We start from the raw sequence: 16,297 nt of genomic DNA, 5'->3' as shown, positions 1-16,297 counted from the left end.
GCGATCTGTCTGAGGTGTGTTTTGTAAACACAGGTAGACAGAGGCAGGTGTGTGTCCGTATGTTCCTCACACAGAGCACAGTCCTGCTCATCGTCTGATCTGACATCAGCTTGTTTTCAGTCATCTCTGAAATCGTGTATCATATATTTTGTTTGTTTGTTTGTTTTTGAGAATATTGTGTTGTAAACAACACTCCTGGATCTATCGCTCTGTCTTTTTCTGTGTTCACTCAGTGTCCAGAGATTTTTTCATATACTTTTGAGACATACAAAGCTGCATCTCTCATCCAATCAAATGACAAGAAATTGTGATTTTGAAAACAGCTGTAATGATTACGTTCAGTTATGGGATGAAGTATTTATTGAGTTTCGTGGTCTCTTTTTTTATCTAATGTGTTGTATTTTTTTAATTTAGTTAGTTAATAGACCTAACCACGAAAAATCTATTTTATAATAACCAAGAAATATTTTCTTTTTTCATCCCATGATTTGTAACTTTAGTCTTCAGCATTCTGTGCTGTTCAATTCTTTTGGATACTAAGCACACATTTACCCTGGTGTGTTTGACTTTGTGCTTTGCTCAGGGTCACAACTTTGCTCTCACACATATGGTCCCTTTTTTGGAACACCCTACCCTCCCATGAATAAACACTCTGCTGCACCCGAGCCACCCTAGAGAGTGACACTCCAATGCAACCGATACACTCTTTAAACACTCCACTGCACCTGATGCACTCTCTAGACACTCCACTGCACTCGAGATGCTCTCTAAACACTCCACTGCACCTGAAAAGCTCTCTAGACACCCCACTGCACCCGATACACTCTCTAGACACTCCACTGCACCCGATACACTCTCTAGACACTCCACTGCACCCGATACACTCTCTAGACACTCCACTGCACCCAAGACGCTCTCTTGACACACAACTGCACCCGGGATGCTCTTTGGACACTCTGCTGCATCCGAGATGCTCTCTTGACACTCAACTGCACCCGGGACGCTCTTTGGACACTCTGCTGCATCCGAGACGCTCTCTTGACACTCAACTGCACCCGAGACACTCTCTGGACAGTCATTTGCACCCAATACGCTCTCTAGACACTCCACTGTACCTGAGGTGCTCTCTGGACACTCCACTGCAGCAAAGAAGCTCTCTGGACACTCCAGTGCACCCGGGATGCTCTCTAAACACTCCACTGCACTCGAGGCGCTCTCTGGACACCCCACTGCACCCAAGAAGCTATCTGGACACTCCAGTGCACCCAATATGCTCTCTAAACACTCCACTGCACCTGAGGCCCTCTCTGGACACTCCACTGCACCAAAGAACCTCTCGGGAAACTCCAGTGCACCCAATACACTCTTTAGACACTCCACTGCACCCGAGACGCTCCCTGGACACTCCAGTGCACCCCCTACGCTCTCTAGACACTCTATGCACCCGAGACGCTCTCTAAACACTCCACTGCACCTGAAAAGCTCTCTAGACACTCCACTGCACCAGAGATGCTCTCTAAACACGCCACTGCACCCGAGACTCACTCTAGACACTCCACTGCACCAGAGACGCTCTTTAAACACTCCAGTGCACTTGATACGCTCTCTAGACACTCCAGTGCACCCGAGACACTCTCTAGACCAGGGCTATTCAAATCTTACCCTGAAGGGGTCAGCACTGCAATGTTTAGCTCCAACCCTGATCAAACACACCTGAGCAAGCTAATCAAGGTCTTCATGATCACTAGACAATCACAGGTGGTTAAGTTTGATTAGGGTTGGAACTAAACTCTGAAGTGCTTGGCCCTCCAGGGTAAGATTTGAATAGCCCTGCTCTAGACACTCCAGTGCACCCAAGACACTCTCTAGACCAGGGGTCACCAATCATGGTCCTGGAGGGCCGGTGTCTCTGCAGAGTTTAGCTCCAATCCTAATCAAACACAACTGAAGTAGCTATTTTAGGTGCTTCAGGTGTGTTTGATTAGGGTTGGAGCTAAACTCTGCAGAGACACCAGCCCTCCAGGACCAGGATTGGTGACCACAGCTCTAGACACTCCACCGCACTCGAGAAGTTTGTCTTTTTCTCTCAAGTGTGTTCTTCTGTGTTTTATTAATATTTTGTCACATTTATTGTACAACACCTGAATTTTTCTCATGAATCTCCTCTGGTTTCATTCTGTGACTTGTCTCTCTTACAGTGTGGTGAAGGTTTTGTTAGAGATGGGTGCCGATCCAAACATGGGCGATGACTTCAGCAACGTTTATGAGACCGCCCGGGAGAAGAGTGTTCACTCATTAGAGGGTGAGAAGATGCATATATGACACATTTACATGACCATCATCATCACCACCAGGCTGATCTTCATCATGTGTTATGAAGCATCATCCACACACAGACAGAGCATATGTGTGGGTTATTACACAGATCAATTCAAACCAAAGACACATAAAACACACATACACACACTTTGCTGTTTGCATATCGGCACTCGATTCATTTAGTTGCGTGTTATTTGTTAGTGTTGTTTACACACACACAAACACACACATGCAGAGCTGATGTCATATCACACTGCTGTATGTATATTACTCACATTTGTTTTGTTGGCAGTTTTTTGGTCTTGAAGGAACATCTTTCCCTGAAGCACTGTGATGAATGAGTGTATGTATGTGTGTGTCTGTGTGTGGAATATGAGAATATTCTGTATGTGTGTGTGTGCGTGTGTGTGCGCGTGCGTGTGTGTGATTGATTGCTCTGCTCCGGCCGTCTGACGGTTTATTGAGTTTGTTGTGATTATCCGGGCTCTTAGACATTATTTACCCGTGACGACCCGCCTGACAGCAGCCCAGAGAGAAAATATGTTTCTGTACAGTGACAGAAGAAAAACATTGTTCCTGTTCTCTGATTTATTTTTGTGTGTGTTTTTGTACAGGGAATAATTGTACGTTTGATATGAGCACTTATACATGTCTGTTGTTAATTCAAACTGTTTGTCTTATTTTAACAGCTCGTAGAATATTATCACCAACATCCTGTTATTATAATATCTCTCTCTATCTCTCTCTGTCTCTTGTTCTCTTAGTTTTTATGTATTTTCTGCATTTATTGTCATAGTTTCTCTACATATGTGACTTCATAAAATTTGTAAAGCTGAATAAAGAAGTCATACAGCTGATACATCAATTTAAAATGAAAGAAAGGCATTATTATTGTTTTTTTTAAAGGGGACATATGATGATATTCTGACATTTACATGTTAAAGTGCTATAATTGGGTTCCCAGTGCTTCTATCAACCTAGAAAATGTGTAAAAGGTCAACCCAGTTACTTAGTTTTGGTAAACCATTCTCTGCCAGCATGTGAAAAAATAGCTAATTAAAAATTTGGTTGCCCTTGTGATGTCAGAAGGGGATCTTATTATAATAATACCGCCTCTTAATTTGCTTAATCAAACAACAACACTTAGTGCAGAGAGAGAGAAAATAATTGACAGCACTTGAGTTTAAATTTTAACAAACCACCATTATGGTGATCAGTGTTTGCTTTATCAGTTCATTTGCATTTTAAAGGACACACCCAAAACAGCAAATTTTTGCTCACATCTACAAAGTGGCAATTTTAACATGTTATTATAAATTATCTATGGGGTTTTTTGAGCTAAAACTTCACATATGTACTCTGAGGACACCACCATTTTATTTGACATCTTAAAATGTCTCTTGTCCTTGTAAAGTCAGATATTAAATGTGTTCTGAGTTTATCACACCACATGTTTAGTGCTTACACTAAACATAAACTTTTGTTTTCTTGAGATTCATTCTTCTGTCTGTCTCTCTGTCTGTCTGTCAGTGTTGGTGAGCAGGGAAGATGAGTTCAGTAATCGTCTGAGCAGTCGGGCCAGTTTTCGTGGTTGTACAGCGCTGCATTATGCCGTTCTGGCCGATGACCTGAGGACCGTCCGTATGCTGCTGGACGCAGGTGAGGTCACACGATGAAATAAACGTCTTTTAAAGATATGGCTGTGATGAAGAGTTGTTCACTTTACACACAAGAGGTTCATGGCAGGTGCGCCTGAAACCACAACCACACAAACCCTCAGGGTTTTGCCAAGGCTTCCCACATTATCTTCAGTAAACCTTGTTTCAGTTTTACTTGTGTTGTGTGTTTATGATGATTCGCACAGATACAGAGCTGTGTTCTCTTCCTGTTAGCCTGAGGCTGTCAGACTCGACCTTTGACCTCTGGAGGAAAGAAACTGTGGGTTATGTGACCCACACATGTGAAATGACAGGACACGTCTAATGTGATTTACATGAGTTTGTTATTATAGCCAAAGGGCTCAGCTGAGCTATAGCACACACACAGAGTATATAATATATAATCCTTAAATACACTGTCTCTCTCTCTCTTTCTGTCTCTCTCTCTCGTGTGTGGTTAGACGCTCACTGTAAATGTCGGCACTTTCTATAAATCACTTGATGTTTTTTGGAAGCAGACGCATTTTTAGATTGAAGTGACAGAAATGACCCAAAACAAAGAACAAGATAGCTTATTTTGATGCTGAGAAATTAGATTACGGTGTGGAACGCATTACCCAGAAATCTTAGTGGAATTAAGCCACGCCCCCACAGACAGGGCAGCGCCACATCTGACGGCGAGCTGTATCCATCACATTGATGACATCATCACCATGAGACGGCTCTGCTCTAATGCATTGAGAGTGAGCAGCACATTACAATACTCTCTCTGTCTCTCTTTCAGTGTTTAACATTATACTTCCCTTATGTTGAGCCGATTGTAAGGTGCATGGCTCTGATTGGTTCATTGCAGTGCAGGCAGACAGATCGCTGGTGTCTGGTTGTGTTGAGCCTTTTTAAAACACAGTGTTTGTCTCTTAATGAACCATTTTTCATATGGTGGACATGTTTTTCCATTTAACTTCTGGGCACATTTTTCAGCAATTTCATAGGTTTAGTCTGGGGAGGCCAAAGACGAGTACGAACATCTTACCTGCGGGCAGGTGACTCGCTTTATTTCCCTCCTGAGCGAGCGGTCAGTCCACGTCTCGATCTATCACCGCTGTCCTGGAGGTTTGTGTTCGGCCGCTCGCTGCCCCAGAAGAGCTCACCCTGCCCGGGGAAGATCCGTAGGTTTGTCCCTGACTCCCGGCGGCTGTGAGACGTGACTGATCACCCGAACTGTGAACCCTGACCCCTGGGGTCAAACCTCCCCACAGTTCACTGCTCTGCCACCAGCTGCACACAGAGAGAGAGAGAGAGAGAGTCACCCTGCAGCTCTGAGCCTGTTGGGAGTCGTGTGTGATATTAGGGCACTAAATGATGCTATTTATTATGTTGGAAAGAGAGACTCGCCGTAGAGCAGCGAGACGGCTGTCGTGTGTTTCTTTATTAGTTTTCTTCCTCTTGTTCGTCCTCTATCGATTGAGATTTGTTAGACAGACACGTTTAAGGTTTTATCAATAATCCGAGCGATTACCCACAATGCCCAGGGACTCGACAGCCCCGTAAAGACGCCTCTGTACAGATATTGATTCTGTGTTTGTGGATAAACTGTATTTTTCGAGGAAGGGAAGGAAATGTTTGTTCTGTCGAGTGAGTTTGTGTCTAATTTAATGTGGAGTGATGTTTTTATTTCTGTCTATTTCTTTGCATTAGGGTCGGGTACGGCATTACAGTAGAAATGTGTCAACTGAAAGAGACTTGACGCTGTCATTTATTCAGCAGATGACACTACACTATAAAAACAGCTGGCTTATTTTCAACCCAGCATTGGGTCAAAAAGGGACGATCTCCGCCATTAGGGGCAAATTAACCCCAAAATAATTTTGACCCAACAATGGGTTGAAACATCACAGCATAGGTTAAATTACAACCCAAGAGGGGTTGTCTCTTTTTGATCCAACGCTGGGTTGAAAGTAACCCAGCATTTTTTTAGAGTGTAAGATACGACACGACTCTTATTATTTAAAGGGGACATATCATAAAAATCTGACTTTTTCATGTTTAAGTGCTATAATTAGGTCCTCAGTGCTTCTTTCAATCTAAAAAATGTGAAAAAGATCAACCCAGTAACTTAGTTTTGGTAAACCATTTTCTGCAAGCATGTGAAAAAAATAGGTAGTTTGAAATTTGGCTCCCCTTGTGATGTCAGAAGGGGATGATACCGCCCCTTAATCTGCACTATCCAACCACAGCACTGACATTTAGTACAGAGAGAAAGAAAGAAAGACAAAATAATTGACAGCACACAATAGAGTTTCAATTTTAACAAACCACCATTATGGTGATCAGTGTTTGCATTATCAGCTAATCTGCATTTTAAAGGACACACCCAAAAACGACACATTTTTGCTCACACCTATAAAGTGTCCATTTTAACATGCTATAATAAATCTATTATATGATAATTTGAGCTAAAACTTCACATATGTGCTCTGGGGACACCAAAGATTTATTTGACGTCTTAAAAAAGTCTTGTGATATGTCCCCTTTAATATTTTGGTAACGATGATACCCACCTGCTTTATGTGTCTCTGTTATTGTGATTTTGCTGTATCGGCACGCGTGTGTGTATGTGACAGGGTCAGGGCAAAAGGCACTGCTAAACATCAGTGCTGACCCCCCGACACATACAATGTGTCCGAACAGAGAAATGGAAGCGTCTGTCAGGTGAAGTCGTGATGGTTTCCACAGAGGAACAGTGTGAGATCATTAAAGGTCATCAGCACACTGTTGTGTTTTAATAATGTGACTCATACAGACACATACGCTGATGTCCGGATGCTGAAGACCCCCTGACTGAGGTCCATTCATGACACACTTACCCCTTACAGAGACACAAGCGCTTGACCACAGATCCTGATGTTAACCTTTGACTTTTGGCCTCTGGCTGCTTGCAGGTGCCAACCCTATACAGCAGAATACATTAGGACACACTCCACTCGCCTACGCTAAAGATGGAGAGATGCAAACACTGTTAAAGGAGTGGGAGACAAAGGTATACATCTATGAGATCAGTGTTTAGATGATCTGCTGTTTAAACTAACACACTGAAGGGTCTACATGTTTATTTATTCAGTATTTCAGCTATCAGTAAGAGTAAAGGAGACTCAAATGTACTTAACAGATGGTTAGTTGGATTATTAATGTAATCCACAGTAATCCTGTTTGAAGAGTTGATAATCTGCAGGTGATTACATTGATTATAAAGAGACACAAATGTGCAATAATACTGTATGTTTAACAGTTTTCATGTTTTTGTGGTTTCTTTTTTCTGTTTTTTATCATTCTTTGATAGAATGCATCATTATAAAAAGTGCTATGTAAATAAATTTGACTTAACTTGACATTACAATCCTGTATTACTGATAGAAACCTGTGTGTGTGTGTGTTATAGTCTGATGATGTTTGTGTGTATATCTGCAGTATGTGGAGTCTCAAAAGAAGAGAGAAGCTGAAGAGAGACGCAGGTTTCCTCTGGAGCGCAGATTAAAGGAGCACATCATTGGACAAGAAGGAGCCATCAATACTGTAGCCTCAGGTACACACACTTAAACAATCACAAACTTATTCACCAATGACCTCACACATAAAACAAAATGCAACACAACCAATGGCACAACGATTTACATTGATTATTTTTGATGGTTGCTTTAAAAAAATAGTGTTCACAAAACCAAAATTTGTGTTAATTTATTTACCACAAAGACTAAAATAGGCTGAATAAAAAAAATCTGTGGTCAAGCAGCATCTGTTTTATTTACAGTAATTTTAAATATCATCACTTTTGAATCTTTTATATTGTTTTTTAATCACTGGATTGGTTCAGTGAGTTTACAAATGATGTAAAATCCCTCTGTGTTATTATTAAACTGTGTGTCTATAGTGATCAATACTATTACAAACAAGGATGCAAATTAACAAGTAAAAATATCCCCAAATTTAAAATAAAAAACACCCATACGTGAATAAAGTAAATGTCTTTTATAATAAAAATGAGATCAAAGCTTTGCTTTTATTGTTGGACAGTATGTAATGCTATGTAAAAATAAGGAGTTCAGATCCAAAACCCTTTAAGTGCGTCTGAGATGTTTTCTTATAAATAAAATTACATGTCATTATCTCATTTTTTATGGAGGTGGCGTTTTGAGGCTTTTGCATCTGAGCTCCTTATATAAATATATGACACATTTGAGAAACATTTAGCAGTCATGGTAAATAAACATAATCATCATGTTTTGTAGTATTAAAGGGGTCATGTCACAAGACTTTTTTAAGACGTAAAATAAATCTTTGGTGTCCCCAGAGCACATATATGAAGTTTTAGCTCAAAATAGCATACAGATAATTTATTATAACATGTTAAAATTGCCACTTTGTAGGTGTGTGCAAAAATGTGTCATTTAAAATGCAAATAAGCTGATAATGCAAACACTGATCACCATAATGGTGGTTTGTTGCAATTCAAACTCAAATGTGCTGTCAATTATTTTTCTCTCTCTCTCTCTGCATTAAATGGCAGTGCTGGGGTTGGATAGTGCAGATTAAGGGGTGGTGTTATTACAATAAGAGCTCCATATGACATCATAAGGAGAGACAAATTTCAGATTACCTATTTTTTCCATGTGCTTGCAGACAATGGTTTACCAAAACTAAGTTACTGGGTTGATCTTTTTCACATTTACTAGGTTGATAGAAGCACTGGGGACCCAATTATAGCACTTAAACATGGAAAAAGTCAGATTTTCATGATATGTCCCCTTTAATTAATGTTGCTTAGATTGAAAGAAAATAAAAGAAAAAAAACTAGTATACATTTAATTATTCTTATAAGAATAAAAATGCCTTAATTGAAACGTCAATTATCTGACCTGATGACAAAGTTTTACATATTGACAAAAATGTAAAATGACCTCACACCTAAAGAAACACTTTCACTGCAGAAATCTCATCACAAAATGTAACACATTGAGAATGCGATATAAAGAGAAAAACTAATAATAACAAAATGACAACAAGTTGTAAACTGACTGTAACTAAAATATGTTGCATATCTGAATGACATGAATCTTCCTCATCCTGACTCATTCATTCATCTTTTACTGTGTTGTTGTCTGCATTACGACCGGTTGCTTCTCTCCAGTCCTCATTTAACAACATCATTTATTGTTGTTTTCTAATACTTCATTTCTTTTCTTTGATTTTTCTCCGATGTGTATGTGTGTACAATCGGACACACGGGGGTTCGTCTCTCTCTTATACGAGTCCCAGGACAGTGAGACAGATATGAGTTAAAACACAATAACATACAACTTTAATAAATACAGGACACACACACAACACACAAACGCATTGTTAATCGATCAGTGAGGCCGTGTGCACAGGTGACACCTTAAAAACTTTCAGACCCTTTTGTGTCCGTAGGCTTCATGAAGTTATGTGTGTTGATCACCCTGACAGACTTTATCTCATGATAATGATGTGTTTATTATACATCATCTCTTCTGTATTAATGTGATGTAATGATGACTGTATTCAGTGATGAGTGTCAGGTGTTTTTCATCAGACTGAACGGACGGTCCTGAGGAGGATCTCACACGTCAGTCAATCCTGATAAATGAAACTCTGTGCTGTCTGTCTGTCAGGAGAGAGAGAGAGAGAGAGAGAGAGAGAGACAGTAGAGTAAAGAGTGAAGGCTAGCGAGTCGGATCTCAGCTCTGATTTGATAAATGGACAGTTACTGCTGTGGCAAATTGTCCCGAAAGCAATTGGATCCCATCAGCACTGTGATAAAACCAGCGTTATTGATCTGTAAGAGCTAATATACTGAATACATCACACACACAGAGACAGAGAGCGAATGAGAGAGAGAGAGAGAGAGAGAGAGATGTGCTTCAGAGAAATGTGTGTGTCTGTTCCTGTAGGAGACGCTCAACTTTACAATAAACTCATTTCAATATTAATCACCTGATGATTTTACTAGAGGATTGTTCATGTGTTGGAGCAGAATGTGAAGTGAATCCAGTGTGAATGCAGAGAGTTTCCTCCGCTTCACCTTTATGTTGGGTTCACACCAGACACGTTTGAGGCATCAAATTCGTGTTTACCACGCGTAGTTGGACGCTTGAACATTTTGAGTGTACTCTCTTCATTCTCATGTAAAAGCCGCACGTGAAATTCTAGTCATCAAGACATTCACGCAGAAATTTGTTTCTGACTCAGCTCGCTTCCTGTAATCACGTCACTACTAGAGCAAGCTCCTGACTGGTTAACGTGGCACGTATTTCTGCCAAAGTTCAAATTTTTCGTGCGTTTCCCGTTGCAATGCTCAATTCATGGCAACACCATCACAAACTAGATGCGCAAATGAAGGGGAATCGTGTCTGCCGCGCTAAATGCCTCATTCTTGCCCCAACACCTCCAGATGCGCGTCAAAGCGTCTTTACATTGACTTAACATTGAAAACACTTGCACTTGACGCCTCTACCACGGCTGGTGTGAACGCAGCATTAGTTTCCTGCTCTTTACACATCAAGTCGATGGTCTGTGGTCAGGCAGGTTTTTAGCATCATCTGACTCTTTTTTTATCAGTGTGTTTTGCACCATCTGCTAAAGTAAGTCACTGTCGCCATTTTTGGTCAATTCAACATGGCTGTGGCACTCATCTGGGAGTCGATCATTCTGATTGGATGTTCAGCATAGCCAACCAGTGCGCAAGAAATAAAACGGAAGTCAAGAGGGTAATGCACAGAACGCTCATCTTATTTTTTCTGTCTCTCTTTTTAAAGGTTCTCTAAGCGAATCTGCGAGACGTTAGTTATTGTTGACGTTTGAAACTGTTTTCAAACAGACGGAGCGTAGCTAACTCCTCCCCCTCCCTTCCGTGCTTTCATGAACGCGCCCAACCCCCACCCCCAAATCCTTTTTGTCGTTTATTGGCTGGAATACTTTGTTTTGTTTTGTGATGCTAGGTTTGGCTATTTGTTGATATTGCCGTTTGTGAAGCCTGGGCTGTCTACAGAGATCGCGTTTTTTACAGTTTGATCAGCGGACAGGCAGCAAGCAGATAGTGAGGAGATGTTTCCGGTATGTAACAAAAAATGTTTTATGGTCTAAAACGCTTCAATTCGTGTTATGGGTTTCCACGGGTCCTTGAAATCCTTGAAAGTTTCTGAATCCGGTGAGAAATTTTCAAGGCCCTAGAAAGTTTTTGAAAATAAACACATAGACACAGGTCCTTGAAAGTGCTTGAATTTATTTTGTGCATAAAGTTTTTTTGGAAGAACTTTTATATTATTCCCTTTGGTTCGTTAATGCGTTATTTCACCAAACGGACCACATACAGTACGATCCGCTCAATGCCATGGTGCTGGACCAGAGCTTCCTGTATGTGTGTGCATTGTAGCAGTTCGTGTGACACTGACTCAATATCAGACTTCATTCACCCCAATGGAAAGCATATTTACACTGTCTGAATCATTTCTTAGCCCCTACATAGTAGGAATGGGCTTGAGCGCTCAAATGTGACATCAACTATATGTGGCGAAACATTGGTCATGTGGGTTTGTTTTAGGGCTGTAACGATTAATTGTGCAAATGCGCGTTTTCTCAATGAATGAATTTTAATGAATTACGGTGAAATCCCGGCACATCCAAAAACCAGGGGGCGCTCTTGTGCAGAAACCCCCTTTGTGCCACAGAAGAAGTAGCATTACAAATGCTATTCCAGGAAATGTCTATAAGAATATTTATATAGCTGTTCTTCAAATAGTTTCAGGTATTTTCATGATAATAAAGAATATTTTTATTGATTTTTGTTTAACGAGAGTTTAAGAGTGTTTAAAGACTTCCTACTGACCAAATGTCGTAGTACACGCACTAGCTGTGCATGAAACACAGAATCAATTCAAAATCGCTTCTGAATCGATTTCAGAGGCATTTTTAATGGGACACGTGATTAATCGTTGCACCCCTAGTTTGTTTATTCATTTATTGACTTATTTTATGTGCTGTTTTGTGGCATTTGGACTGGTCTGACTAATTAGGGTTACAAATTTTTTGAAAATGTATAATACAGTATAGTATGTACCAAATATTCAGTTTATGCTAAACAGAAATACAACAAATATAATATAAGAGATATCTGACATATGGCCAAAAAATGCTTCTTTGCATAGTTGTGTTTGACTCATGAAAACTGTAACAATGTATCTTACAAAGTAACGCAATGTAACCTTGCACTCACTTCAGTTTTGTCCCCACATTAAGTCCAATTTGAGGGTAATGGACCTGGAAAGTCCTTTTTCAAAGCTTTGATTGTGTTTACAGTGCACAATATAACACGTGTTCATCTTTCAGTGTGAAAAAAACACAGTATTTTTACAAAATGTACTCATCTTTATACCTATATTCTATATTTCACTGTCATAAAAATGGCTGAAGTCTTCCTTGTTCTTCCTTCAGAAATATGTAACAAGTTGTGATTGTGTAGCTGGTCCAGTGTGTTGCGATTCAACGACAGCAGTTTAGCGCATGTTGTCTGAAAAGGTCACATCAGATTGAGTAAGCTGTTTACTCCGGGATGAAAATAACAGCATCTTGATGACATGGCAACAAAAACACTCTACTAACACAACTTTACGTCTTCTCATGCCCTTTTTTTGGGTATTCCTGTGGGCGGAGTCAAAAACTCAGAATATTGTCGTCATCCAACTGGGTAGTAGAGGGTTGTAGTCCAAACCAGCTGTTTTCTGTAGTCCTTAAAAAGTGAATTATGTTTAAATATCGCTTGGCAGTGAACTTTGAGCTTTATTTTAATTTTTCAGGTTTTATTATGTGATCACGAAAGAACATCAGCTTTAAAAAGTTATGGCTCATAAGAAATGAATCTATCTGTGATGTGTGAGCTATGCGAGCGCAGCTTTGTTTTATGTTTTGTATCCCATCAGTCGTAGCTCTTCCAGTTTCCTGTTTTAAGTAATGAATATTGACTACTGCCACCTGCTGGTATTTAAAGTCATCTGACGCAGGTGCAGAACAGATGTGATACCTGACTGTCAGGTGCTAACCGTTGGCTTTGGTCTGTCAGGGCCTCAGATGCAGCCGATGTGAACAAACCTCACAGTCTGCTTTTACTGGCGATTCTTCAATGCTGTCGGTTTAGTGTCTCATGGCCAAATGTTTATAATTAGTATGTTTATAATTTAGTTATTTTCATCATCAGTTAATGACATCTGAGGTGGGGGTATAGACACACAAACACAACACACACAGGAAGCTGTGGATAGATCTTGGTTTCTGCTCTCAGGGGCTGAAAGTTATTGGTGGTGATTATCTTCAGTAATGTCATTACAGCTTCTGCCCTGAGATAGACAAAGAGCAACACACACTTCAGACGTCACTCTCTCTCTGTGTGTGTGTGTGTGTGTGTTAGATGTGTTGTGCACATAAGAGAAGTCACCTACAGCTCATCTTCAACATTAAACACACAGTTTCTCTTAAACATCTTTTGTGTTCTGTTGTAAACTTTTGTACACCAGACAGAGACGTCTGGAGGGTTTCAGATGTTTGTGATGTAGTTTAAAGCTCTAAGATGATCTCCTCTTAAACATCTGTGTGGTAAAGAGATCAACACATCATACCTGAATACAACAGCACGCTTCACACACTTATAAAAACATGTGACACGTGTGTGTGTGTGTGTGTGAGAGAGAGAGAGAGAGAGACACACACACTCAGACAGACATGTATAGAGTCAGAAGTAAATTATTGATGTTATGCAAGACAACACAAATAACAGAGATATTCTCACTGTAATGATGTCTGATGTGTAATCATCACACACACAGAACTGCTATGATATTGTGTGTGTGTGTGTGTGTGTGTGTGTGCACTGGTTGTCATGGTAACAGTGTGTTATCTTGCTAGTGTTCTCTGCTGGATCTATTCTAACCTGATTTAGTTTCTCCAGCGTGCAGCAGTGTAATGAAATTACTGTCTGTCTAATGGTGCAGTGAGTCTACAGCCGTCCCCCCTCGCTCTCTCTCTCTCTCTCTCTCTCTCTCTCTCTCTCTCTCTCTCTTTTGCTCTCTCAATCTCTCTCTCTCTCAAACACACACACACACTCTCTCTCTTTCTCTTTCTGTGTGTGTTTCTGTCTTTCTTCAGTGATTGTCTGATTGTCTTAAATCATTTCACATTTTCTCTCAATCTTTGAGATCTGCCTGATGTTGTCTGTCTGTCTCTCTCTCTCGAGTTAATAACTGTCTGTCTTCTTTCTCCTCAGCCATCAGGAGGAAGGAGAACGGCTGGTATGATGAAGAACATCCGCTCGTCTTTCTATTTCTGGGCTCCTCTGGAATTGGTAACTTCTCACACACACACATGTACACAGAAAGGCCTCTGGCGTGAGCTGCCTCTGGCGTGAGCTGCCTCTGGCGTGAGCTGCCTCTGGCGTGAACTTTATCTTGCAAGCTCTCTTTTTTTTAAACTCTAGACTGCTTATCGTGTGACTAGTTTTAAGTACACTGAAAAAATGATTAATTCCATTTATATTTTTTTACGGTAAGTGGTGGTAATCAGTTTATTTAAGCTACATTTAACCAAATGTTTTTTATTTTATTTTACTATTTTTTTGTTTAAATGTAGCTTAAATAAATTCATTGCAACCACTTACCGTAAAAAAAATGAGTAAATTGAATGAATTATTTATCTCTGTACACTGTAAAAAATTTCTGTAGAAATTAAAGTATTACAGGGTATTACTGGCATCTAGCTGCCAGTAACTTACCGTAAAACTTCAAATAATAGCCCAGGCTTTTATTTTCCCAAACCTATTGTCACACCAGGCGTCTAAAAGAGACAGGCTTTTAAATTAATTGTTCCAGCATGACAGCAGGAGGTTACCACATATTACGTTTTATCTATAAATTGAATGTGTTTAACAAATTAGTTTGAGAATAACAAGTCTTAAATTATTGGCAGCATAAATAAAGCAAACGAGGATATTCTTTTTTATTGGTTGTTGCGTGAAATCTTACCCAGATACAACAGTGCAATTTTCTGATTGGCTATTGTGTAGCCTCTTTCTTTTTTTATTTGGATTGGCTCGCTGGACTAGAACTCCAGGGGAGACGGGCTTGATAGAGAGAGAGAGAGCAGTGCGGCCAGATACATTTTGGGCGCTGCAGCATATTAAATATGATAAATAGTGTTTCCGCGTGAAAAATACAATGTGTGGCGGAAAAGTCCCGACTCTCCCGACTGCCACTTCGCTACAGTCATCATCACTTTAAACCTGACGACGAACCTTGTTGTGTTGTCATAGTGATGAGTAACGGAACGACTGCGTCTGTCATGTGACATCTACTGGTAAGCAAAACTTTAGCGTGTGCAATCTGCACCATAGAATTGGCTTAAACAGACGATCTGACAGGTTTTAAAGATTAAATACAACCCGAAACTAAAAAACAGACCAGGTCTTTATTTGAGACAGGCGTTTATTTACCCAAACCTGTCGTCACACCAGGCGTCTAAAAGAGACAGGCGTCTATTTGGGACTCGGCTATTATTTGAAGTTTTACGGTACTGTAAATTTTACATTTGTTATTTACTGCACTGTAAAAAAATCCGTAGAAATTACAATGTTATTGCAGCTGGGTTGCCAGTAATTTACCGTAGATTTAAATTTATGTTATTTACTGGCAAGAGTTTGTTCAAAGTTAAATAAATTTTAAATACTTACAAGTCTTTATCTTTACAGAATAAAACTATACAATAACAGCCTCATGCAAAGCATTCTGGAAACCAGAAATCATCATCAACCTTTTTCTGTTTTTTGCTTCAGATTTTGTTTCCCAGAATGTTTTGCTTGATGTTGTTTTTTTAGTTTTACTCTGTAAAGACAAAGACTTGTAAATGTTTAATGTTCTAATTAAACATTGAACAAAATGTTGCAAGTAAATAACATAAATTTTAATCTACGATAAGTTACCGGCAACCCAGCTGCAATATCACTATAATTTCTACGGAATTTTTTACAGTGTGGCAACAGTTTGTTCAAAGTTAAACATGCAACATTTTCAGTCATTATCTTTTACAGTAAGTTAATGGCAACCAGCTGCATAATTACAGCTCATTTTTACAGTGTATTTTAAAGAGAAATGTGAATCGTGTGTTTGTATTTATTTGAATAAGTTTATAAACACAGAACATAAAGCAGCTTGCAGTGAAGTTCTGTTAGCCCGCAGCAGTGATGCACGTCTTTGTTTATTTGTTTG

General features: G+C 39.8%; 1 protein-coding gene across 5 annotated transcripts in view; it reads left to right on the top strand.

Moving 5' to 3' along the window:
- clpb (ClpB family mitochondrial disaggregase) overlaps window positions 1-16,297 on the top strand; it is a 45,166-nt gene that overhangs the window by 12,268 nt on the left and 16,601 nt on the right. For all 5 annotated transcript variants that reach the window (XR_010542734.2, XR_012337179.1, XM_065280297.2 and 2 more), the window contains exons 4-8: window positions 2,199-2,302; window positions 3,850-3,978; window positions 6,920-7,017; window positions 7,446-7,560; window positions 14,305-14,382. Coding sequence is in view for 3 of the 5 variants with exons in the window: in XM_065280297.2 (XP_065136369.1) it covers window positions 2,199-2,302; window positions 3,850-3,978; window positions 6,920-7,017; window positions 7,446-7,560; window positions 14,305-14,382 (524 nt within the window). In the remaining 2 variants the exon portion in view is untranslated. The remainder of the gene's footprint in view (window positions 1-2,198; window positions 2,303-3,849; window positions 3,979-6,919; window positions 7,018-7,445; window positions 7,561-14,304; window positions 14,383-16,297) is intronic.

Source organism: Paramisgurnus dabryanus, chromosome 8 (genome assembly GCF_030506205.2).
Source record: "Paramisgurnus dabryanus chromosome 8, PD_genome_1.1, whole genome shotgun sequence".
In the NCBI taxonomy this organism is placed as follows: Eukaryota; Metazoa; Chordata; class Actinopteri; order Cypriniformes; family Cobitidae; genus Paramisgurnus; species Paramisgurnus dabryanus.
Note: the sequence above shows the minus strand (reverse complement) of the source record. Positions and strands in the feature narration are given on the sequence as shown.